This window comes from Lepidochelys kempii, chromosome 7, assembly GCF_965140285.1.
Source record: "Lepidochelys kempii isolate rLepKem1 chromosome 7, rLepKem1.hap1, whole genome shotgun sequence".
In the NCBI taxonomy this organism is placed as follows: Eukaryota; Metazoa; Chordata; order Testudines; family Cheloniidae; genus Lepidochelys; species Lepidochelys kempii.
In genome coordinates, this window is record NC_136386.1 from 36073804 (window position 1) to 36099323 (window position 25520).

At 39.8% G+C, this 25520-nt stretch overlaps 1 protein-coding gene across 3 annotated transcripts in view; it reads left to right on the plus strand.

The window, feature by feature from the left end:
• NUP210 (nucleoporin 210) overlaps positions 1 to 22230 on the plus strand; it is a 117703-nt gene extending 95473 nt beyond the window's left edge. For all 3 annotated transcript variants that reach the window (XM_073352190.2, XM_073352193.2, XM_073352191.2), the window contains 10 exons: positions 3307 to 3482; positions 4922 to 5139; positions 5760 to 5896; positions 6780 to 6903; positions 9938 to 10084; positions 13520 to 13770; positions 15951 to 16167; positions 16814 to 16909; positions 17017 to 17097; positions 20059 to 22230. In XM_073352190.2, coding sequence (XP_073208291.2) covers positions 3307 to 3482; positions 4922 to 5139; positions 5760 to 5896; positions 6780 to 6903; positions 9938 to 10084; positions 13520 to 13770; positions 15951 to 16167; positions 16814 to 16909; positions 17017 to 17097; positions 20059 to 20159 — 1548 coding nt within the window. In that variant the 3' untranslated portion in view covers positions 20160 to 22230. The remainder of the gene's footprint in view (positions 1 to 3306; positions 3483 to 4921; positions 5140 to 5759; positions 5897 to 6779; positions 6904 to 9937; positions 10085 to 13519; positions 13771 to 15950; positions 16168 to 16813; positions 16910 to 17016; positions 17098 to 20058) is intronic.
• The last annotated feature ends 3290 nt before the right edge of the window (positions 22231 to 25520 follow it).

Consider the following 25520-nt stretch of genomic DNA (forward strand, 5'->3'; position numbering starts at 1 on the left):
TTAAAAACATACGCTCCTATGACACCAACTGGGTAAAGTTAATTTCACCTTTAAATTCTGCAAAGTGTAAAATGCACCGATTAATGGTCAGTTCAGTGTTGTTTTTAACGAGATGTTGGAGTACCAGTTTGGTGGTGGTGATAATGAAGTTTTAAAATGTGCATCTCCTCACATTGGAGAATTCTCAACCGTAGCACAGTCCACCAAAAAATGTGCCTGTGGGTTGCATGTGCCCTTGTAAGCTAGAAAAATGTGCTAAAAAAAATCTCTTCAGAAGTGTTTTCTTTTAGAAGTGTTTGATACTCTGCAGCTACTGACATCTATCATAGGCGGCTCATTTCTCAAGGAAGGGAAAGGGATAAAGCCAGCCAGAGTGATGAATACAGTGTCAGCTGCAAGGTGACTAACAGTGGTGCTTGAATTTTCAGCATGTCTGTGTTGTGCAGAAATACCATTTTCTTTCTTCAGTTTCCAAGTACTGTAGCTCTTAACGGACTCTTTCTGCAGGAAATCAAAACAGGAGAGTGACTACCCTCAGGTTCAGATTTAGCTGCTGTCCAGTGTCCTTAGTAAGCTGGGCAAGAAGCATGTCCAGTGCTGGCGCATGTTGCTTATAGTGCTAAAGTTCTCTGAAGTGCCTTCGCTTCAGAGAAGGCACAAAAGTTACAGTAGGAACCAGCAGCGAAGGGATTAAATTGTCAGCCTGACTAATGCTCTTTCATATGATTACCATTATTAAATTGCATGAACTTCTGCTTGGGAATAATCATGCATGTTTCTGTTTCAGCACTTTGGGCACTGATGGCTCTCATGTCTGTCCTGCACTGTCTTAACCAAAGTAATATGGAAGAGTATGAGTACTTTCCACATCCCTCAGGCCAGAGTTTGCTTCCCCCTCCCTAGTACTTAGCCTAGACTCTGCTGGGTCCTGATCCGGTGCTTGTTATAGCCACGGAAAAGACTCCTATTGATTTTCTTGGGAGCTGGATCAGATACCCTGGCCAGCATGTTGGGGTTGTGGAGCCATGCTCTCTCCATTCACTCATCCATTCTGTCTGTTCATGGAGCCAGCAAACTGCAGGATTGAGGATTTAAGACTGTAAACTCTTTGGGGTGGGGGTTGTCTTTTTATTTCACGTCCATACAGCTTCTGCCGTGACCTGTCTACCCATCTTAGGTACTTATCTGGCCCTGTTGCCATCTGAACTCCTCATATCTTGAGTATCTTTATCCTCACAATGTCTCTGAGGTAGAAAAGTTATATTAGCCCCATTTTACAAATGGGGATTTGAAGCACCGAGAAACCAGGTGACTTGTCCAAGGTCACGCAGGGAGGCAGAGCAGGAAATGAACCCAGGTCTCCTGAGTCACAATAGGCTAGTCCTCTAAATACTGGGCCTTCCTTTCTGTATATACCAATGTGAGTATTTTGGCAGTCTTTGCTCAGGAGAGGCTGTATTCCGAAACAGCAGGTGGCAACGAAAGTAAGGAGCGATACACCAGAGTTTTGTGGGGAGGTAAGCTCAGCACTTGCTCACATGCCGTCTGGCTCTATTCAACCCAAACATCAAAACATTAATGCTAGAAATATTCAGAAAGCTGAGATGTTCTTAAAAAATAAATAGCTGCTTTCATCAATATTAGATCTAGCAGTTGTCTCTACAGACCCTGTTTTGAGACTGTTAAGTAAAACAGGCTTGAAAGTCTGTCATGGAAAATGGCATTTTTGTTATCTTGTTACATCAGTTAGTTGGGCAGATGGCCATATGCACTGATATTTTAGCTTATTACATCAGCTAGTGGAGCAGACAGCTGTACATACTGATATTTTAGCCACAGTTTTCAGACTCACCAAAGATGCAGTTTCCTTGAGGCCAAAGCTGTCCTTTCCTTTTCAAGTTTTGACACGTACATTTTGAGTTAAAATGTAAAACTCTGTTATCTGAGCCTCTTAGCTCAGAAGAAAGGTATGCTTGAGGGGGGCATTTAAAGTACTGTTCTTTATACAGTTGAAGGTTGTTGTTTTTTTTCCTTCCTTTATCCTTCCATTATTTACTGGTATTTTCCAAAAGCTATAGCAGACAAAACACACGTTGTCCCTTTACTTTTGATAGCTAGCCTAGATAAGTCAAGCAGGTTTTCCTTTTATTAATTAATAATGGAAATACATTTCCACAACAAAACATTTGTGAATTCATCATTGTAAGAACGATTCCCTGCAGGTAAGTGTTGCTGCAAAAATTGTCTTTATTTTTGCACAAACGCTTATTTCTTTAAACAGCTTGTAGGATGGGAGCAGGGATTGCAAACCCATTCTGATTTTCTGGGGCAGCTTCCTGACCAATCTGTGCTTAACAGACGCAAGGTGGGCCCAATTAATCAAGCCATAGGAGAGTTTATTTGAGAGTGGCCTGACCCTTCTGCAGCATTAGAAGTGGGCACTCCCTTTGAACGTCCTGGATGAGATGCTGTGCTGTGCCTCTTAGAGATGCAATAGCGAACTCGCAGCCCTGTGGAAGTTATATAGCTAAAGTGGCTTTAAGCCAGCTTTGTGCCCTCCCAGTCCTGGGCAACTCCTGCAGCACCAACATAATAGAGAGAGCCCAGGGGAGCTGTCTGAATTGCAGCAGCTTCTCCCTGGCTGCCCATAATCTCCACAGTGCTGGAGCCACACCCCTCTGTAGCAAGTCTTGAGAGGTGGACATTGGAGGGCAGCCTTACAGCTGTCTTCCACTCTTCCTGGACTGGGGGAAATCTTCCCCCTGCCAGATCTTGGGCTTTTAGAGTCCGTTTATGCTACTCCAGCCCTTTTACCTGGTGTAGAGGGACTGGAGCAGATGTTAGAATCTCATCCTTTGTTCATATGTACCTCATGCACCACTCACACAGGGGCTGATATTTGGTGATATATAATCTTTGTATATCCACCTTTGCTGGGGAGAAGCCTGCAGGTTATTAGTTGAGTTGTGTATCTGTTGAATTTTCTGGTTTTGTTTTACAGGATAACCACATCATCTCTGTAATTTTGTGCATTTGTTATATGTCATTACTGCTTCTCAGCTCCCGGTGCTATACGAGCAGGAGATACTTTGCAAGGACTTTATGAAACATAATATGCCCTGTGTGAAATATAAAGCTCCATCTCTCAATGCTGTTGTAATGTCCAGACTAAAAATGTGTGGTTCATAAAGAACTCTACATGTATCTGTGTCTGAAAATTATTTAAACGGCTTTATTTAATAGGCACCCCACGGTCAAGGGAAAAAAGCACTTTACAGAATGTCGTCTTTTATTAATGTCATACAGGTGTCTCCTGTTTCCTACCTGAGAATCTCCATTAGTCCTGTTCTGCACACTCAAAACAAAGAGGCTCTGTTGGCTCTACCATTGGGTGTGACATTAACCTTCACAGTCCATTTTCATGATAACTCTGGAGATACCTTCCATTCGCACAAATCTGTGCTCAACCTTGCAACCAACAGGTAAGTGTCTACATCAGAGTGTTAATTATAGGGGCACCTAAGAAATGTAAAAGACATTGTATTACCAGTCATGGTAACTGCCCCAGCAAAAGAAAGGGGATAAAGCTATGTCAGCAAGAGTGTGACTGTACTTCTGGTGGCAGATTGGGATCGCAGGCTTGGGATCGTTGATTGACTCCTGAAAAGTATACAGCCTTCAGAGATGCCAGAGAGAAGGGCACCAGTTTGTCACCAGTATTGACCTGACAAAATGAAGTCATGCTTAGGCAGAGGGTCAGTGGGAACAGGGGGTGTATGCGTGTTTATACTTACAATGGTTCTGAACCATTAAGTTGTACACATTGTTGGCCTATGTAACAAGTTGATTTTATTAGTGTTGGCCTTATCCTTCCTCCCTCCCTCCTGCCGTTTGTCACACTCATTGCAGCTTGTCTTAAACTTAGGGAATTTGGAGTGGGGACTGTGTCTTCAGATGTGTTTGTACAGTCTTTAGCACAATAGGATGCGATCCTGACTGGGGCTTTTGGGCACTACCAGGATACAATAAAAAATCATATTTGGTCAGTGGGATGTTCGTCAAATTCCCCAGCAATTACTGCACAAAATTTGTCTTCCACAGAATTCCTTGTGTAAATACTTGGATGAGAGTCATGAGGAAAAGGAAGATATGGGTTTTTTTAAGCTATCTTGTTTTTCCCCACTCATATAGATATATCTTTGTATTAGTAGTGTCAGGAGTGTGCAATGCTGATGAGCGTGCATATCTCAGTAGCAGTTTGAAGACACTGACCTAGTAGAGTTAAGAAATTATGGCTGACCAGCTGCAATTAGTGTTAGACCCATTCATAGAGTTTTCATTATATTGCTTCTTTTTTCTGTGAAAAAGTGAAAGAAGAGACTTGCCTCTCTTTAGGAGCTTCTTGAAATGCTAGAAAATGATATATTAGGTCATAAGGACCTCATGATTTCCTCTTCTAGACTTACAGACTCATAGACTTTAAGGTCAGAAGGGACCATCGAGATCATCTAGTCTGACCTCCTGCACATTGCAGGCCACAGAACCTGAAATAACCCACTCCTGAAATAGACCTCTAACCTCTGGCTGCATTACTGAAGTCCTCAAGTCATGGTTTAAAGACTGCAAGCTACAGAAAATTCAGCATTTACACTAGTTTAAACCTGCAGGTGACCCGTGACCCATGCTACAGAGTGCAGTGGTTAGGATTCAGATTTTCTTGAACGACAACTAAATACATCAGTTGTATATTTTGCTCCTTTTTGTTAATCTCAGTTAATTAATAACCATCCCAAAAAAGGAGTCAGGCAAAGTAAGATTTTTTTTTAAAAATGGAATAAATACCTATCAGCTAGGAGAAGAGTAAAGGGAATAGCAGAATTTTCTGAAGTCCAAAGCCATTTTTTTTTCCTTTTATTTACAGAGATGACTTTGTGCAGATTGGGAAAGGAACCATGAACAATACATTTGTAATTCGAACTGTAAATGTAGGCTTGACCTTGCTTATGGTTTGGGATACAGAGCACAGTGGAATTGCAGATTATGTCCCCCTTCCTGTGCAACATGCCATTTTCCCTGAGCTCAGAGACATGGTAGTAGGTGATGTCATCTGTTTTAGTACTACACTGATGAATCAAGAAGGTAAGAAACACTAGCTGTTTAAATGCATTTCAATGTTGGCTCTGAATTACCATGGAAACTTTGTAGTGCTATGCATTGTGACAGTCTAGGGAAACCAAATACATTATTTATGATGATGATCAGAATCAGATGACACACGCTATTCTTTTTAACACCACAAATAAGTTTGATAAACTGTAGCTTTCGAAAAATTCACTTGTGTTGAGGTCTTGGGCATCAAACATCTGCAGTTTCCAATTCAATTGTTCTTAAAATATAAAACATTCTGGAAAAGACTTAGTACATTTTTTTTAACAGGGATAATAATACAAAGACACAGTCTTGAGGCCTTTACTCAATCCTCTAATTAGTTCTTTGGCCTTAATGGGATTTTTGCAACAGTGGCACTTCTGCTGGTGTAACTGAGAGCAGAATGTGGCTCTGAGACAAGGACCTCAGAATCTAGCCCCCGCACATCGGATAGCATAGCTAATAATATGCACACACAGACACAGAGTGGTAGGAATTGGTGTATGTAATAGTGGGTACCTATAGATACACACTCCAGTTTCCAAACAAACATGGCTAGCATATTGCAACCCTGTTAAGCAGTTTAATTTACAAGTAGTCTTTTCTCATAGGCTTGTCAGGAATCTGGAGCTCTTCACTGAGCAGTGTTCTTCAGGTTGACCCAAGGACTGGTGTAGCTGTGGCAAGGGATTCAGGAGTTGTCACTGTTTATTATGAGATTCCTGGACTACTTAAAACATACAGGGAGGTGAGAGATTTCTAACTTCCACTAGGTCTGTTGAGGTTTGTTTGCTGTCTGTTAGGAACATATTTCTACCTACGGTCATTTTTTTTTTTTTTTTTTTTTAGCAACAAAATTTTAAGCTTCTGTTATTGTCACTTATTTAATTTTTTTTTCTTGGAAATGTATAAATAGTTTCCTATATCTGTACTGTTCATCTTGAGCAGAAGATGAATTGATGGGGAAAATATTTGATGTACTTCCAAAGCCATCATGGTTATAGTTTGTGTTAAAGAAGGCAATTTAACGTAATAGTTTGTATTTTGAGCCTGTACTATTTTTATATGGCACACTCCATTTCTTTGCTTGGCTAAGTTGGTTCCAGATGCTAAACAACTTTTGATTAAGGCTATGCTGTTCTGAATGAAGTTTCACTGTTTGAATGAGATACCCAACCAGAATTTTTTTAATGTGGTACCATATGTACTGTACATTGGCCAGTCAGTATTACTGAATTTAAAGGGAGTTGCATTTATTTGATCTTCCGTGAAATAGTTCTGTCTACACTGAATTCACTATATCAGCAGACATAAGAGCACCAGACATTATTTTTAATTAAATTAAATACAGCTTTTTTGTGCCTATTAAGCAGACTGATTTATGAGGGATTAATAGAAATAGTAAAATGTTTTTCTAACTTAAGCTGCCTAAAAAAGCAAATTCTAAAATTAGAGAAATGCAGCATTTCTTTAATAATAATAAAAAAAAGTGCATTGTGTGTGTGTGAGGGGGAGAGAGGGAGAGAGAGAGGAGAATCAGTTTTTGACTTACTAAAATCCATTCCTACCTTAATTTGTTTTCATTTAACAGTCTTCTGTAATAGGGTTCTTTTGTTGACTTTTTTTTTTAGGTATCGATCAGTATTCCTCAAAGGACTATAGCGATGCATGTAACTGGAGTGAAAACAAACTTACAAGGAGTTGCAGCTTCAAAAGTTATAGTTGCAACTGGGGATAGAAGCAAAAATTTGAAAGGTAGTATGCTGAATCTTCTACTTGCCTGTTCATTACTTAATCGCACATGCATGATCTTCTCTAGCATCTAGGAGTGTAGCAAGAAAGGATCCTGCACTAGTGCTTCACCATTGCCTCGCAAGCTATGTGGGAGTCGTCATGGTCATGTTGCGAGTTTGTAGGGTCTTACTGGCTTTTTCCTTTCCCCGCTAAAATCTCAGAGTGAGAAGACCATGGGCATGCTCCTGAGTCACCACACACAATGTTGAGGAAATGGACAGCCAGTGAGAGCTTTTGCGCAGCTGGGCTAGAACCAGGACCAGGAGGGAGGGGAGAAAAAACCCAACCTTTCCCTCCCAGTAGCCATGAAAGATGGGGAGGCAAGAGCTGAGACTCCCTGTCACTCTCAGCAACTGTGCTATGTAAGTGAGTTCACAACACTGTGTGGTGAATTGAGCCAGGAGGTTGCACAGTGTGAAGATACTGAATTGCAGTGAGGCATCATCATATAGTGATATACCATTGTGATGCCACATACTATCAGGAAGTCACAATGTGATCCTTTTGTGGCCAAGGAGCTGTCCAGCTATTAATATGGGAGTTCTGCTGTCCTATGCTGTGAGCTCTTCATAATCATCGTAAAGCCTACGGGTCTGACTATACTTTAAAAAAAAAAAAAAACCCTCAAACCCTATGGCAATGAGTCTCAGAATCCTTGCTGGGTTTCAGAGCCCAAGGAATGTGTACATGGCTTTTTAGCTCTGTTGCACAAGCCCCGCCTGAAACTCACTGCTGTGGCAATTTGTCTCTGTGTAGATGTACTCTTAGTGCTATGAGCCACAATATTGTCACAACCACAAGGAACTCAGAACAAGGTTCTGACATGTTAAATTGGAAAAAGAGATGAACATATTTTTGAACTAATATAAGAATCTCTAAAACACTCTTTCATACAAATAACTGATTTGTGATATGTGTACAGGAATCATTCTGCATTTTTTGAAGGTGGTGGAGGAGTTTGAACCATTGTTTAAGTATGGGTTTTAAAATATTTTCGGTTAACAAACTCAAAATAGCTCAGTGAATTTTCATCAACTTTCCCAAGAGAGTTAATCTTTGAGTTTCCAAAAAGGAAAAAAATTGAGAAAGTTGATCAGTAGAGCTGATTTAAAAAATGTTCACATTTTGGGGATAAAAATGGGGAGAATTTCAACAGTTCTAGCAAAAATAATAATCCCCTACTTTTCAACTAGCTGTTAGAGAGCTGTTTAAAATTTTGAATTTCCAAATTAAATAAATGGGAGAGGTTTCAGAAATAAAACTAGTGTAATTTTCCCCTTTGCTCGCAACAAATGACAGAAAAAAGCTGTACACGGAAAGTGTATTTGAACCTGACTGTCATATTGTCATAGGCCATTAAAATATAGTCTGCTTGTGTTTAGTGCTCATCACCCACACTAGAGTCAGGGCCCTGCAGGCTGACTCCCTCTTTCTGCAGGATAGGTACAGCACAGGCAGTCTATTCAAGCCTTCCACACGTTATCTCAACCTTGTGTGGGAGGAACCACTGCCAGAGAGAGAGAACAGATTAGTCTCCAGGCCTGTTCAGTTCTTGATATCTCTCCTAAGATTGCCAGCAAGAGCATCATTTTGTAACAACAGTTTTTGTGATCTAGACACTTTTCTGCTAGCACATGGAATGATGCTATCACTTAACTCACACAGGCCATGTCAGAGGCCTTTTAGGCAGTGCTGACAGACTGGATTTCAATGGGAAACCTAGTGAAGAAAGGCTTTGTATCTAATTACCAGTTCCCTGAGCCATCCAATTCACAATTTTTACCTTATGAAAACAAAACAAATTTTAAAATCACTCAGGTTTCTTCTACTTAAATACTGAAGGTTGCGGCTTCTTGTCAGATGCAGAGAGAGAGAATATTTTAGGATACTTGGGACAGATTTTTAAGTGAGTACCAATTTTGGCTCAAAAACCCAATTTTCAGCTTTAATGGGAATGTTGTCATTTGAAAATTTGTTCTTCTGTATTTAAACAGAGAAAACAGAAATGCTTGTGAAGTTTGTTTTGTCTTGATAAAGGTCAAGTCTGACCCAAACCATCATTTTTCTGCAGTGTTTGTTTACAGAAGTTTCAAGCTTGAAATATGTTTTTTTTTAATTGGGCTTTTGTTTTTCATGCAATGGACATGGAGTAGTATGGAACCTCTGCTAACACTTCTGTATAGAGCTCTTTTGGAACTATTTTGATTTATTATTTTTGTGAATTATGGATGCTTTCATGATTTTTTTAAACTGAAGAGCTTAATAAATGTGTCTGCGTTCCTTAGTGATGTAAAGGAGCTAGTAGTCAACCAACAGCTTGACTGATTCGCTGTTATAATGTAATTGACTTTTTAAAGTAATATATTTAGCATTAAGCGTGCTCATGATCACCATTACTGTGATTGACGATTGCACCAAAAATATTTGTTTTTTAGAACCACTTTACAGGTGAAGTTAAACATCATATTTTCTCTTCTGATTAATGAGCCATACTTGATTCAATCACAGTTCCTTTTTGTTAATATTGAACAGTCTTAAGATTCAGCTCTTGTTGAAGTGATATTTTTAGTATATTTTTGTGTGAACTATTGGCCTGTTCAAATCCAGTAATAAATTACATTATCCTCTTGACAACTACTGAAAAATACATTTTAGTGGGGCTTTCAGAGTCTGCCTAACTTATGAGGTACAAGCTGTAGGAAAAAAAGTATAAATGAGCTGAAATCTATGGTTCAATATGACTCACTGACAAAAAAAAATCTTTTTTACTTATCTAAACTACCATTATAAAACTTTCAATTATACATACTCTTTCAGGCTACATGTGAGACAAGACAACTGCATTACTTATTGTAAGACATTTTTATAGTATGTCTGAGATTATAATGAGGGTGGCAGAATGACTTGAAATTTCCTCTCAGGGATGATGTTGAGCCATCCTTTTGTGTTAGCAAAGTTCACTTTTATCTTAAATGCCTGTTTTTTTTCCCCTTAGGAGACTGTTCACCTGTTCAGATTGAAGCCATTAAAGAACTACAGCCAGAATCCAATATCGGCTGCCACCTTCATTTTAACAATGATGCATTTGATTTCCCAGCACATGATATTTTTACAGCAGAACCTGGATTTGATGCAGTTTCGGGTAAGATGGGGAAAGAAGCTGAGATTGTAAATGCAGAGCTACACTGCTACTGCAATTTGTTCTAACATTCCTTGTGCATCTAAAACTCCTGACTCCAGTGGAGGTCTTGAATGCATAAGGAATTAAGGAGTGGGTCCCAAGCATAAATTAGAGTTTTTAATGTTAGTTTGTTACTGATATGTAGTTGTCTGACATTTGTATAATCTCTAAAAGAAAAGGAGTACTTGTGGCACCTTAGAGAAAAACCAATTTATTTGAGCATAAGCTTTCGTGAGCTACAGCTCACTTCATCGGATGCATGCTGTGGAAAGTGTAGAAGATCTTTTTATATACACACAAAGCTTGAAAAAATACCTCCTCCCACCCCACTCTCCTGCTGGTAATAGCTTATCTAAAGTGATCACTCTCCTTACAATGTGTATGATAATCAAGTTGGGCCATTTCCAGCACAAATCCAGGGTTTAACAAGAACGTCTGAGGAGGTGGGGGGGTAGGAAAAAACAAGGGGAAATAGGTTACCTTGCATAATGACTTAGCCACTCCCAGTCTCTATTCAAGCCTAAGTTAATTGTATCAAATTTGCAAATGAATTCCAATTCAACAGTTTCTCGCTGGAGTCTGGATTTGAAGTTTTTTTGTTGTAATATCACAACTTTCATGTCTAATCGCGTGACCAGAGAGATTGAAGTGTTCTCCAACTGGTTTATGAATGTTATAATTCTTGACATCTGATTTGTGTCCATTTATTCTTTTACGTAGAGACTGTCCAGTTTGACCAATGTACATGGCAGAGGGGCATTGCTGGCACATGATGGCATATATCACATTGGTGGATGTGCAGGTGAACGAGCCTCTGATAGTGTGGCTGATGTTATTAGGCCCTATGATGGTGTCTCCTGAATAAATATGTGGGCACAGTTGGCAACGGGCTTTGTTGCAAGGATAGGTTCCTGGGTTAGTGGTTCTGTTGTGTGGTATGTGGTTGCTGGTGAGTATTTGCTTCAGGTTTGGGGGCTGTCTGTAGGCAAGGACTGGCCTGTCTCCCAAGATTTGTGAGAGTGTTGGGTCATCCTTCAGGATAGGTTGTAGATCCTTAATAATCCTTAATATTTTTTTCATTCTTTGTGTGTATATAAAAAGATCTTCTACACTTTCCACAGTATGCATCCGATGTAGCTGTGAGCTCACGAAAGCTTATGCTCAAATAAATTGGTTAGTCTGTAAGGTGCCACAAGTACTCCTTTTCCTTTTGCGAATACAGACTAACACGGCTGTTACTCTGAAACCTGTATAATCTCTGTTACTGTTTGCTCCATACAGCAGTCAAGATCTTAATGTTTTCAAACAAGTCTTGAACCAGTGGGGGTTCATTAATTTCCACATTTCCTCCTATCTGTATAGTGCTGTTTTGAGAAATTTTATATGATACAACCCTGTGTAATTTAATGATGCATTTGGTAGAATTTTTGGGCTGCATCCAGACTTTAATGCTAAGAAATCACTATCTAGATCACTTCCGAAAAGGTTGAAGTACAAATTAAGATCCTGATTCTGCAAACCCATATGAGTAGCTTCACACATATGAGTCTTTCCATTGCACCTTGAAATGGATGGGAAGCGAGTGCCGTCTGTGGAACGGAGGCATAATGTGCTCATGCTGATCCACTTCACAAAACTAGCGGGGTGCCATATTGCCCTTGCTGAATTGTATAAAGGTAGCCCCAGATAGGTTGCTTTGCAGTGGCTCGGTCTGGATGTGGAAAAGGCACAGGTGATCGCGTGAGGAAAGGCTTCAGTTTCTTAGCTAACTGCAGATGACAAGACAAAAACAAAAAGTACAAGCCACCACTGCTACCTGAGAATGCATGAGTACTCAGGTGTCAAGAAATACCCTGACCTTGGGAACCTCTTCAGCAGTGGAAGCGCCTAACCCATCAACAGGTGGAACAGTTACAATTCACATCAATTCCTCTAGCTGCTTCCCCTGCCAGGGACCAATGTCTTTGTCTTCTGTCTAGAGTCAGGCAGATTCATAGAGTTTATGCTCAGATGGGACCATTAAATCACCGAGTCTGACCTGTAGAGCAGAGGCCATTAAATTTCACCCAGATAACCCTGTATTGAGCCCAATAACTTGTGTTGGGCTAAAGCTGATCTTCTCAATCTGTTCACTGTACCTGTCTTGTGTGGGTATTGCAGTATTCTCAATGCCAAGGATTCAAAAATCACAAGAAGAGCTTAAAAATTGTACATTTCTTTTAACCTAATGCATTTGAAGTTCTTCTTCATTTGGTTTGTGAACATTTTAGGGATTCATGTTTTTCCCTGAAACCGTGAGGGCTAGAAACTTTTTCATTTTAATGAAAGCTAAGATTCTCCTCTGATCCCATGACACCAGAAGCTGGGGCTTTAAGACATACCGAAACATTATGAGACTTGCGAAAAAATCATGAGATTTGGCAACACTGGGAGAGCAGGGGGAAAGTGTAGATGAGTCACAATATGATTTTTAAAAAGCACAGATTATGTGGAGAGAGCTTTCTTATAATAGTCCGTTAGACCTGCCGCTCTGCATAATGGAGGTTGCCTTTGTTGCACAGTGCTGCAGAAAGTATGCTACTGGGGGTAAGATGTTGCAGTTTCCTTATACAGAGTGGAAAAAAGGGGCATCTATTTATCCTTGCTTCAGGTCTGTGCTTAAACACATGGTCAGCCAAACCTTCCGAGGTGCGAAAGTGTGGTTACTCCCTCCCCCTCAAATTGTTCTTGAGAAAAGCATCTGTCTTGTGATACAAATGGTGGAGAAAATGGCAAGGAAATTGATGTGAATGAGAAAATCAGCTTGTACTGATAATATCCACTCGGCTCACTTTGGGATTCTTTTTTTATTTATTTTAGCAATCTAATGGGATGATGTTTAAGGGGTTGGAGGGAATCACTGAATATCTGAGCAGTAATGGAGCAGTGTGCAATAAGGCAATATGCAGGATGGGTTTCTAAAGAACAAATCATACCAGACAAAGTTTATGATGATGGTTGTTGGCTAGATGGATGAAGAGAACAGAGTATATGTTGTTATACTTGAATTGGAATAAAGCATTTGATCCAGTGTTCCCAGTAATCATGCACTCAAAATTTGGTTCAAACCAGCTGGGCACATGAACAATTTTACATGAAGGGAGTCTTCTAATTCAGTACCACTGGGAATTATTGGTAGGCCCCATCCTAGGGTCCCATTTGTCCACTGCACCTTCATGCCTTTTTCCGCTCTTGGGACACCCTTTCCATTGTGGTTTGTCAGGGCACCACCTTCTCCTTATTCTGTTCCCCTCTAAAGTCTCCCTTTTCCACAAGAAATGTTCTTGGGTGTGAAGAGAAAAACGATAAAGAAACTCAAGTAAATTAACAAGGGTTGAACTGTTTTCATCTTTATAGGACACTATACCTGTTCCATTACAATGCACAGACTTACTGACAAGCAGCTAAAGCATCTGAGCATGAGCAAAACTGCTCTCATAGTTACGGCTTCAGTCCAGGGCAGCCATTTCTCTGGAGAGCAGATCAGCGCTGAAGTGCCATTCAATCCAGGGTTTTATGCTGATCAGACTGAAATTCTCTTAAGTAACCATTACACAAGCTGTGACTTGAAAATATTTGGAGCCACTGAAATTCTTGACAAACTAGAGGTGAGTATGTCACGGCAAATTCTCATTACATATTTAAGGCTGTATTGAGCCGTTGGGTGCATTTGTGAGCAAGGGGCCAGTGTGTAAACGTCATCAGCCTGGGAGTATTTCCAGGCGGCAATGTGACTCTCTCATCCCTCTGATGATTAATGCCCTCCATGCTTTTCCCTTGCTCCAGGGGAGGAGTCATTTATGGCTGGCTTATTCCTATAGCAAATTTTTTCTCTCTCTCTCTCTCTCTCACACTCACACACACACCCCCTACTTGCTCAGTGGTGCTGGCCAGCTTGTCGTGAGGAGTGGTGCTGGCCTGGTGTTGGGAATGTTTGCCCATCTGTGTGGCCAGGCCCAGGTAGCCCATGCAAGTATGTAAGGAGGGGCTCTTGCTTTCCCGTGTGTGCCATGCAAGTCACAGAGTAGCCCATAGTGTAAATATACATGGCGCGTCACAAAAAATATAACAACACAAGGTCAGGGCATGTATACGATGATAGTCCCAGGAGGCGGCGTGTAAATTAATGAGGTGGCTCAGGAGAAATCAAGTAGCTGAATTGGCAGGATTTTTCAGCAGGGGTAAAACCTTTCTCATCATAAATCGGAACAAATGGGCCTGAGCGAAACACAGGAGGGAGATTTCCTGACCTGAGGTTCACCCACCACCCTCTTCCCCCCGGCAGCTCTGCTAGCATAGAGCCTTCCCAGAGCCATTCTCTCTTTCCCGCAGCCCTGCTCATATATCTTCCCCTAGACACCTATGCAAGGGGGGAGAAGGTGTAGCTGGAATTTAACCCCCTATATATTAGGGCGCAGTTAGTTCCCCTACACCCCATCACAACCAGCTATAACCCGTTGCCCATTGTTATACTTGTGCGGATTGTTAGATCCATTCTTAGTAGCTATTGTGAGAAGCCCAAACAGACCTGGCTTTGCATAAAAATAAAGTATCATGTTTGCTAGTTTAACGTCTATCCAGAGACCATGTGCTGCACTTTCTGTGGACTGACTCAATTCTTTGCCATCTGTAACTGCTATGATTCTCTGGTTTTATGTACTAATACATGCATGACCTTTAAAATTCAAAAATGTCTTCTGACAGTACCTGCTGTGGTGTGAACTGCAGACATTTATAATCTCTACAGAGGGGAAAGATTAAAACACTAGTTTTTGTAATTGTGCACATACAGTTGTGTGTATTTTTTCCAGCTAAGTAAACCATATTTGGGCATATCTAATATTTGATTGTTTTTCCTCTCACCTCAGGGACTAAATGCAGAAAGTCGTCATAAAATTTGAGATCTGATATTAAAATAATAACAACCTGTGTTCATCAACCTTGCTAAGTTTTTTAAAGCATTTTAGTATTTGACTCACTGTATTGACATTACCCGACAGTAGAAAGATTTAATTTGTAGAAGGATAGGAGGATCTTTTAAGTACTGTAGCTGACGTTAACATTCTTGTATCCACCAACTTGAGAAGCCAGGATGGGCAGGGATGGTATCCCTAGCCTCTGTTTGCCAGAAGCTGGGAATAGGCGACAGGGGATGGATCACTTGATGATTACCTATTCTGTTCATTCCCTCTGGAGCACCTGGCATTGGTCACTGACAGAAGACAGGATACTGGGCTAGATGGACCTTTGGTCTGACCCAGTATGGCTATTCTTATGTTGAGAATCACATTTCTATGTGGAAATATACTGTTACATTTATTGTGTTGTACAAGTATTATTACAAGTAACCCTGGAGGTTATGCAACAGGTAGGGAGCAGGGAGTGAAAACATTTTTCTGTTTTCACTTTGTTACCGAACGGTACAGCTAGTTTTACTAGTTAGTTGATGATCACTCACATGTTTTGTTTCATGCCCTGGCAGGATGATATTACTTTCATATGCTACTGTGTGGGGAGTTCACATCCATGCTCTTCTCCAGGCTTGCAAGAGAGGGTTTACCAAAAGTAGCAGCAGCAATACTGAAACGGCAACAGATAGTTGTGCGAGCAGAGAGGGAGAGTGACTCTGAGGATGTTTGGTGGTATAGCTCTATGGTTACAGCATTTGCTCCTCTTTGAAGCAAATTTTCCTTCCAAGAGAGTGGTAATTCTTATGCATCTCATTGGCATAGAACCAGGAAAAGAGGGTGTGCATAGTGCTTGTTCGGACAGTATGTTTGTCTTGCAGGTGAAATGTGGGTCACCAGTGGTGAAGGCCTTTGAGAAGGAGAAATCGTATGGACTGCCTAGTTATGTAATCTACACTGTTAGTGTATCTGATCCAAGAGTTCCAAGCCAGGAGTCCTTATCAACCATTCTTACCATATCTAGCCCAGTGACTGACCAGTCTATCACTGTACCAGTGACAGTGATCTATGTAGCTGAGAGAAGTGAGCCAATGAGACGTAAGTTTATGTATCTGTGTGTTTCATGTGTCAGAATAAATCTCCAATGTTCATTAGTGTTCAAGGTGATGGTGTAGAACTTAGTGTGGCTTAGATTTGAGCTGGGGTAACAGTCAGCTAAAAAGTTGTCTGATATGTGAGATAAACACTAATATTCTAACAGCAAAGTTTGCATGCAAATGCTCCTTGTGGCTGAAGCTGGACACATTTCCGTTTCTGGGTCAGTCCAATTACTGTCTTTGGAATATACTCTCTAATGGCTGCTTGCCCATTCCAGCTGACATAAGTTCCTTAATGCTATAGTATCCAACAGTACTTCTTGCTTTAATTTTTACATATTCTCAAACGTGGCTTGGCATTTCCAAAACTGATTAGTGGGTTGATGTGGGAACAATGTGTGTGACATTTCAATCTATTTTGAGTTATCACCGACAAGCACATTTTGAACATTATAGTGGAATTTGCCATTGTAATCTAAGTCAGTCATGTTATTTAAACTAATAAAATGTATCATGAACAAATAAATATTCAAAGTGAAATAGAAAAAAACTAGGAAAAGAGCCCAGTTGTCAGTAGAGGGGATTAAAAAGATACAATGCTATTTATAACATCATATGATATCTCTCCTTTTCAATCGGTTCCACAGATGGAGCCAGCTTATTCCAACACTTCCTTGATTCCTATCAAGTAATGTTCTTCACACTGTTTGCACTGCTGGCAGGGACAGCTGTTATGATCATAGGTAAGAGAGTAAAAAGCTTCAATAATATTTTCCTAACTTTTAAACATTGTAACTGTGATTTAAAGGAATAATTTCCACTCTGAAATGTTTTTGATAATGTCTTTCAGCCTACCATGCAGTTTTCTCCCCAAAAGAACAGAACACTTATCCAGCATTTACCCCAAGGACACCTCAACACAGCTATAACAGTAAGCAGCTGTTATAAATAAAATTAACTAACTACCCTAGATATTGCATATGAATTAATGCAAGGAGGTTGCACTAAGAGAAGCCTGTATCCTGAAATAAATTACAAGGCTGGCATCTAAGCACCATACAACTTTTTGTGGTCCTGATTCTGTTTTCTCACACATCTGTTCTACATCTGTCCTCAGTGGAAATACTTGTGATTTACATTTTTGTGATGGAGACTAGAATCAGGATCATTAAATGGTATTTTGCAAGAAATACGTGGGAAAAAATTCCCTGCTAAAAAATTAGTGGGAAAACTAAGGTCCATATCCTGTTCCTATGGAATCCAGTGACAAAAGCCCCCATAGCTCAAGACCTTCTATGTATGTTACTTTGCCTTTTATGTAACATGCACATCAGAAATCCCAATGTTACTTTGGGTACATACTTAGGTTTGATCAGAAACATAAAGAAAAATCAGAATTCTTTGACTGTCAGTAGTTGCACTCCTGATTGAGAGAGAAATTTTTAACACTTTGTCTTAGTCGCGATCTTTGGGAAATTCCACTAAGAGGGTTTCAGGGCAGTTTCCTATGCTGTAATGGAGATTTCAGTCCCTCTATGGTAGAACAGACACACTTTTATTTATAAGTTTGTTTCTTTGTAACATATCCTTGGTGGAATGAAGGTTAGCCAAAAGAGTGCCCTGGGTGAAAGGGTTTAGTAATGCTTCAGGCTCCATTGTTGATCATGGAAGATTCAGGCAAGGTCAAGAATCCCAAAAGCTTTTACCATCATCACTGCCAAGTGTGTCAGGAAAGAAAATAAAATGTGGAAAGTAGTGGCATGTTCCCTTCTTTAAAAAGGAAAACAATGAGCAGAGAGACTATTTAAATTTAATTTGGAAATCAAGCCCAGTATAACTGGGAAATACTCAAAATTCTTCTTATAATTAGTAAAATGAGCTTAGGTTTTCTTTCTTCCTCCTTGGCATTACATTACCCTTTATTAAAGTCTGAGCAAGGGCCTGCAAGGAATCAAAATTAATTACCCGGGATTTCAGTTGTCTTAGTGATCATCTCTACAGTATCTTCTGCAATGTTTCATGTATTAAATTAACCTTGTGAAGTATCCAGCTTACTGCAGAGGGAAACTTCCTCCTCTGCATAGTCCTACGTAGAGCAGAGAAGGAAACTTCTTTGCCTTCAATTAAAGTGAAGGTCCCAGTGTTAAATCCATGGGAACAGAGTGCAGAAGGGCTGGAAGCCTCACTAGCTACAAAAAATTGCTGAAAAAAATGGAAGAATATATCTGGTCTGGGATTAGGGTGACCAGATGTCCCAATTTTATAGGGACAGTCCCAATTTGTGGGTCTTTTTCTTATATAGGCTCCTATTACCCCTTGCCCCCATCCCAATTTTTCACATTTGCTGTCTGGACACCCTATCTGGGATGAAGGAAGTGATTAAGAAAGCCAGGTGCAAGGAAAGCTGGAGGAGCCTTTCATTTGCTTCTCCTTGTCTTCTGCTTTCCCATGCCAATGAAAATCTAAAAAAAGAATTGCCACAAGCATCACTAAACTGCTCCGGGGTCAGAGAACAGAAAGTAACATACAGGGAATAAAATTACCAAACTTCCAAAGAAATTCTTACTCCCACCACGCATCTTCAGACAGCACCTGCAGGACCTCCCATTTTGCCTTGTTCCTTTTTAACCCTTGGCCAGAAAAAGCAATTATTTAAAACCCTGGATTAATGAATTCAGACATGGTAGACCAACTGTTCTGTTGATGCTGTTAGGGCCAGAGCTCCCACTACTGTACATTCAAACTTATCCAAAAATCTAGGCTTCAGGTGCCAATGTGCTCTTTATTCTGTTTGGACAAAACAGAAAGAAGCTAAAACAACTACAGCTGGGTGAAATTTTCGTACCAAAATCTTTTCTTGACATGTGCCTGGTTTGGGGCTTGCAAAGAGTTCACAAGTTTTTGTTCAATTTTACTACATTTTGAAATTATTTTGGGGAAAATAGATCTAGCTGTCAAGAGACTTGGCTTCTAATCATGTCTCTGACACTGACTTGCTGTGTGAACTTGAATGTAACTATGCACCTTAAGTTCCCCTAATAAATAGTGATAGAGATTTACCTACTTCCAATATAGACCTAAATTTGCTTGTGACATGTTAAGGTGAGTCATTGGTTGAGGTAAGAAGAGAATTCACAAACCTCTCACTCCCACTAAGTAGGATTAGTTTTGCAAACCTCACCACATACTCATCCTCTTCTTTTACTTTTTGCAATACTGTTCATATTCTTTTTCTTCCTTGCTATGACTTTTTGTGTGCATTTGAGTTTCCGTGTACCTGCCCATGACAAATGTTCAGTTTCTTGAACTGCCATGGAAAATCAAAACATCAGATGGTCAATAACCACATAAAATTAATTACTGAAAAAAATCACATTAACTTTCACAAAAAAACAGATCAATCAGTTTCACACAGAAGTCACTGAATACCTATTGCAGTGTAGGACCCTGAGTCAGCAATGCATGTAAATACACGAATAATCCAATTTACTTCAGTTGGGACTACTTGCTTATAGTTAAGCACATGCTTGAGTATTTTGCTGAACTGGAGCCTTGCTTCATATTAATGACTTTTGGGGTATTCAGAGTGAGGTAAAACAAACCCAGATTATTAGTTACTGTCATTATTTACTGAAATGAAATATGTGTGGGCCTCAGGGGTTTTATCGATGCACTAATTCATGTTGCTTGTGAGAAGAAATACAGAAGTCCCATCATTCTCATTTGATAAAAATATACCTCACAATATAAAGGTAGAGCTTTATTTTCAGTGAGTTCTTAGACTCCCTTTCCAGTGTTAATCCAATCTAAGAGCAGCTGTTGGTTTTTCACTCCCTCACTCCCCCTCCCCTTCTTTAATATGATTGTTTTCTCTCTTTCTCCACGACTGTAGGCTTTTCTGTTTCATCTGCAACGTCGCTCAGTCCTTTGTCCTCAGATAGAAAAAACAGTCCTCCCTCCAGGCTATGGAGTACTGGTTATGCTTCACATTAAAGAAAGACTACAGGACTCGTCTGCACAAGGACATATACTTGGGTTAAAAGAAAAGTCAATGCTTTTACTTGTAGCAAACTCATTTCACTCTGGAAAATTCTCAGCTAGGCTTAAAAACTTCCAAATGCTCAGTGTAATGCAAGTCATCCTAAAAATGCAGTGTAATATACTGTGCAACACCTGTTTTTTTTAATGCATAATAATGCTCTTCAGTTTTTTAAGGGGATGCTTTCAATCCTGTAAAATCTGTTCCTGTGTCTTTTACGTTATGGTCAGTTGACAAAGATGACTGGACAATTAGCTTTCTTTGTGCTAAGCTAGCTTTCCTGCATGCTTCATGCAATTAGAAGGTACACTTAGAAGAAAGTGGTTAAAGTATTGCGTTTTTTTTTATTTGCTTCTTGTGGACATTAACTTTCTTTTAACATGCCTTTCAAAGAAGGGAAATAGTAAAACAGGTAAGATGTGAGCCAAAAATGTGATGGAGTCTGTATTTCAAAGGACTAAAGTTTTCTTTGGGCTCCAGTATTATCATCATGAGACTCAGGAATGTACTGCACTGATAAGTGTTCTTATATTTTAGCCTTACAATGTGATTTAGCTTCATTATTTGCCAGTTTAAAAATAAGAAATACTGTAATAACTGTGAATAGATTAGTCTGTTTTCTTTTTTTTTTTACAGAAAATTATAACTATGGCTCCCCATAGGTACAATTGCAGTATATATATGGTTACTGTACTCTCCTGCGCTAATGGCCGAGAATGCTAAAAAGCATGTGCCTTTCTAGAGTAACCATAATTTATGAATGAAGATTTCTAGAATTGTTACAAAGGAATATGCAAATCTTTTTGATTGAAGGCAGTTATTTTTCATTTGTTTTTGGCTCTTTATTTGTTAATACAAACATGAAGAACAGTGTATTTTTATTGATTGATTTTAGAAATATAGGTACCTCAGCAGACACTGAGCCTCCATGCATCACCACTGCCCCGGTTACTGCATTGTGAACTAAGTGGCATGTTATGTGATAAAAATGAAATATGAATTTCAGTTAGTTTAACCTGTTTGTCTCTGGTACAATATGGGCACCCTAAAAATGTTGACTTTTACTACTAGCTATTAATGGTGTGTACAAGCAGAGCATAGTATAATTAATATCTTATCTAATAGTAAAAAGAGTGCTTACTGTATAACAGCTACTTGTAATAAGTGTATGCAGCATATTGCAGAGGTAGTAAACTATTTTATTTTTTGTTCTGTTTTTTTAAGTTTTGTTTGGCTAGAACAGGCCCATATGACTCAAACTGCGTTATCGACAGAAAAGTCAGAAGCTACTTTACTAAACCAGGAGGTAGATCACTGCACAAGCTCAGACATGCTGTGCTTTTCAGAAGACTGCCTACAAAGTACACACGAGTGAGATTTTTACACGTTTATTTTAAAACATGAGAAGAGAGTGATTTTCAAGCCATAGCTTTAAAATATTGCTCCTAGGAGGGAAAAATTACCTCAGTTGTGGTATATTAAATCCTCTGATGATGAAATTGAATTATTGGTCATTTTCTTTTATCCCGTGGGCAGTGTTTTGCAGCTATCACCCTCAGCCTCAGGCTTTGTTTACATGTATGTAATACTGTCAGAGTGGCAACTGTGAATAATTTCCTTAGTTGTGAATTGTCAAAAAACCAACAAAAAGTTCGATGAAGGTAGTCACAAGTGATCTGTTATAAAGAACATAATATTGTGTTATTACAGTGTGAGCCAGTAAAACATTCAGCTCTTCTTGTGAGAAATATATCAAATATGCAAGATTATACAGGCAAATATTCGAAAGACATGAATGTATACACAGACAAATTCTGTGGCATGTAGTTTTTTTTACATGGTATTACTGGAAAATGCCACATTGTTCAGTAGTATTCCTTTGTGGGGTTTTGTATAATTTAGTTACTAGTGTTGGAGAAATACAGATGTGCCTTACATGCTGGTGTTCCTTAAAATGGAGAGTTTGAATGTAAATATGAGTGTTTATACTTGTTTTATTTAATAAAGCTTTATAAGATTCCTTAACATATTATTCTATTATATTCTATTATATATATTACATTCTATTCTAAGTGGTGTAATTTATGGCGTAGTTTGGAGACAGCAGGATTATGCAGGTGCCACTGAAAGTGTAATTTGCCCTACAGGATTTTACAGGTGGTATGAGAAAAATAATCTATCTTGACTGTCCAAACCAAAAGTGAGTATGTAAATTTACCAATTGAAGGGGTTTAAAAAAAAACCTTTTACTTGTAAACTGAGCAAATTTGACATGGAATCACTGAAATACAGGTAAGATGGACCCCCCAGGATGCCATTTTTACTAAGGCACTTTGCAGAGTTGAACTGATCTGTAAAGAATATAACTATAGAATGAAGCGAAACACTTGGTTAAGCTCATGAACAGCAGTGTTAAATGCAAGTTAATGGCTGTCACCTACACTTATCACTTGCAGCTGATTTCTTCTGATATATCCAGATGAGGTGTCCAGATTATCCTTTGATTCTGTTATTTTTTTATGAACTTGATAGGGAGTGGCTGAGAGTTCTCATCTGAAATAGGTGAGGAATTCCATAAATCTTCTGTGATTGAAATGGTGGGGAGGACTCTGGGCCCTTCCCTTTGAGTTCCTCAACATTAGAGTTGGTCAACATTTTCCAAATTTTGAGGGGTTGTTTGTTAAATCTTTCCTCAAAAATATAATTTTCTATTTAAATATTTTTGTCAAATTTTCATCTAAAATGGGTAGGTCTCTTTTTCAGTCAGCTCTGCTGAACATCTCAATTCCCTTGTGTTCAGTGATGGTAAAGGATGCCTTAGTTTCCACAGCTCTCACTTGGGTTTTTCAGAAATGGCAATTTTTTCCTCTTGGAGAGAGCTAAAGATATCTGAGAGATACCGAGTTGCTATGGTGATAAGTACTTTAGAAATGCTTATAGACAGGTTTATTCTCCTCAACATAAAAATGTCTCCTCTGTTCCAGTACTTAGTCTCTTCCTAGTCTAGGCCACCAGTTCTGTGTTGTATGTATTTAATTAAGTGAACTGCTCTAAGTATTAAATGACTTGGGTGGAGTGCTTTGGGAACAGCTTGTTGTATATTACACCTCTTGGGGCCCCTAGATGTAGTTTCTTGGCATGCATCCAACTGCCCTAATGGTGACTTACCTTAAATTGCTAGTGCTCAGGGTCAAGGGGGGGAAAACTCTAAAAGCAAAATGGCTTGGTTCATGAAATGGCTTGCCACAAGAGGAAACAAAGCTTTTGAGTTAGAGCCCTGTATGGTCGCATCAAACCACTGGTGCTCTGGAAGGTTATTTGGAGATGTAAGCGCTCTTTGTCTAAACAAATTTCTGCCACTGTAAACTCAATCTTTTCTTAAAAGAACAGTTTGACTAGAATAAGGTTCAGGCTTTCTGCACCTAATGCTGCGATTTCTTTCTCATACATTTATTGTAAGCTGATGAATTTGCAGCTATGATGAGTACTTTCCAGTGGAGTCATAAACATTGTGAATGAGTTAAATTGATTCTTGTACTGTGATGCTATGACCAAATGTCAATGGAGCACATAAGGCCAAGTCCTGGTCCATTAATAGTTAGTCCTGCCATGAGTGCAGGGAACTGGACCAGATGACCTCTCGAGGTGCCTTCCAGTCCTATGATTCTATGATTTAAGTTCTATAGGCATTTTGCCATTGCCTTGAGTGGGATCAGGATTCAGTCTTTGTTGCAATGGCTTTTGGTTAATCAGCAAAATTATTTCGTAGTATTGGTTCTTACAGTGAATAGAATCCTTCATTGGTTGACATAGAACTAGTTGCATACTGAAGGGGAAAAAATCAAACCCAAATCTGTGAATATTCAAATTTCTGAACAAATGACTTTGTCTGTTTACAACCTTGTGTTTACTTCTCTGAATATCCAATTGAATGAGTTCAGTGGCAGAAATGGTGGCTTGCAGCAGCGAGTGGTAAGTGACTACTGCAGGAAATGTCCAGGAAACAAATAGTTTAAATTGATAATTGCTAATATTTGTACTGGCAACCTGATTCTAAGAGTTACGCTCATGTAGCGAGGGAAAAGAAACATGCCCTGAAATAAATGTGGCCAGTCCAAGCAGCTATTACTTAGGGTTGTCTGTACTTGAAAGTTAATTCAGATTAAAGTAGGATGTGAATTTAAAGCACAATAGCTAATCTTGAATAACTCCATGTGCAGATGCTCTTATTCCAGAATAAAAGCCACAGGCTGGCTGATCAGTCCTTTAATGGAAACAGGCTCAGTCTTGGCTGTGGCATAGCAGTTATCCCCAGCTGATCCTGATGGAGTGACTTAATTACAACTAGTGATCCCAGCTGTGAAAGGGTCAGGGTGGACCACATAGAGAGGGAAGAGATCTCAGTGAGGGAGGAGACCCAGGAGAGAGGAGCAAGGGGAGTTCTTTTTTTCTGGGAGGGGCCTTTTGAAGGCAGGCTGGCGAGGACCACAGAGAACAGGTCAGGCTCCTGTGGGAGGCCTGACAATAGGGCCTGTGAGAAGAACAGAGTCCCTGGGAGGAAACCACCAGAGTCCCAGGAGAGGGGAAGCTGTGAGGAAACAAGCTAGGAAGAAGGGCTCGGGTGGGGAGGAGCCGTGGAAGGCAGTGCTCAGACAAAGGAGCAAAGAGGGAGCTCTGCAGGGCTTGGGAGTAGGGGAGAAGAGCAGGGACTGAAACATAGCCTGAGGGGGCAGAAGGATCTTCTGTCTGGATGTTGGTGTGGGTTTTTTAGTTGCACTTTTGTTACCCTGGTAGGGGACAGAACTGGAAAGAGGTGAGCTGACTGGAGGACTGGCATGGAAGATGTAGCCAGACAGTCCCTTTCTGGACCAAAGAAATGGTCAGCGGGGCACTGGAGAGGAAGACCCCTGTAATACCATGACCTGATTCTGGGGCCACTATAGCGGTGAGTGGAACCGTTTACAGTGTTCTGTTCCAGTTTAGCGTAATCCACTTTCTTAACTCTGTGTGTAGACCAAGCCCTTAGAATATCTAATAATTGTTATGTATTGCTCAGGAGTGAGCTACAAACCAGAAATTATTCAACAACCAAGAAAACCATATTCCGTTTTCAGATGACTCTCAAACCAAAAAAATCACTGTTCCAGTGTGACAAACTCCGATTTGTTTTGAGCTTCTTGCAGTACACAGCATGAGTAGATGATTTAGTTCCTCATCTTGTGCATCCAAAGTGTTTTGGAGACCACACAACATTTTTACACTCTGCTTCTGTTACCTGGGTAGCTCCTGGGCTAATGATTTTAGAAGATTACAAA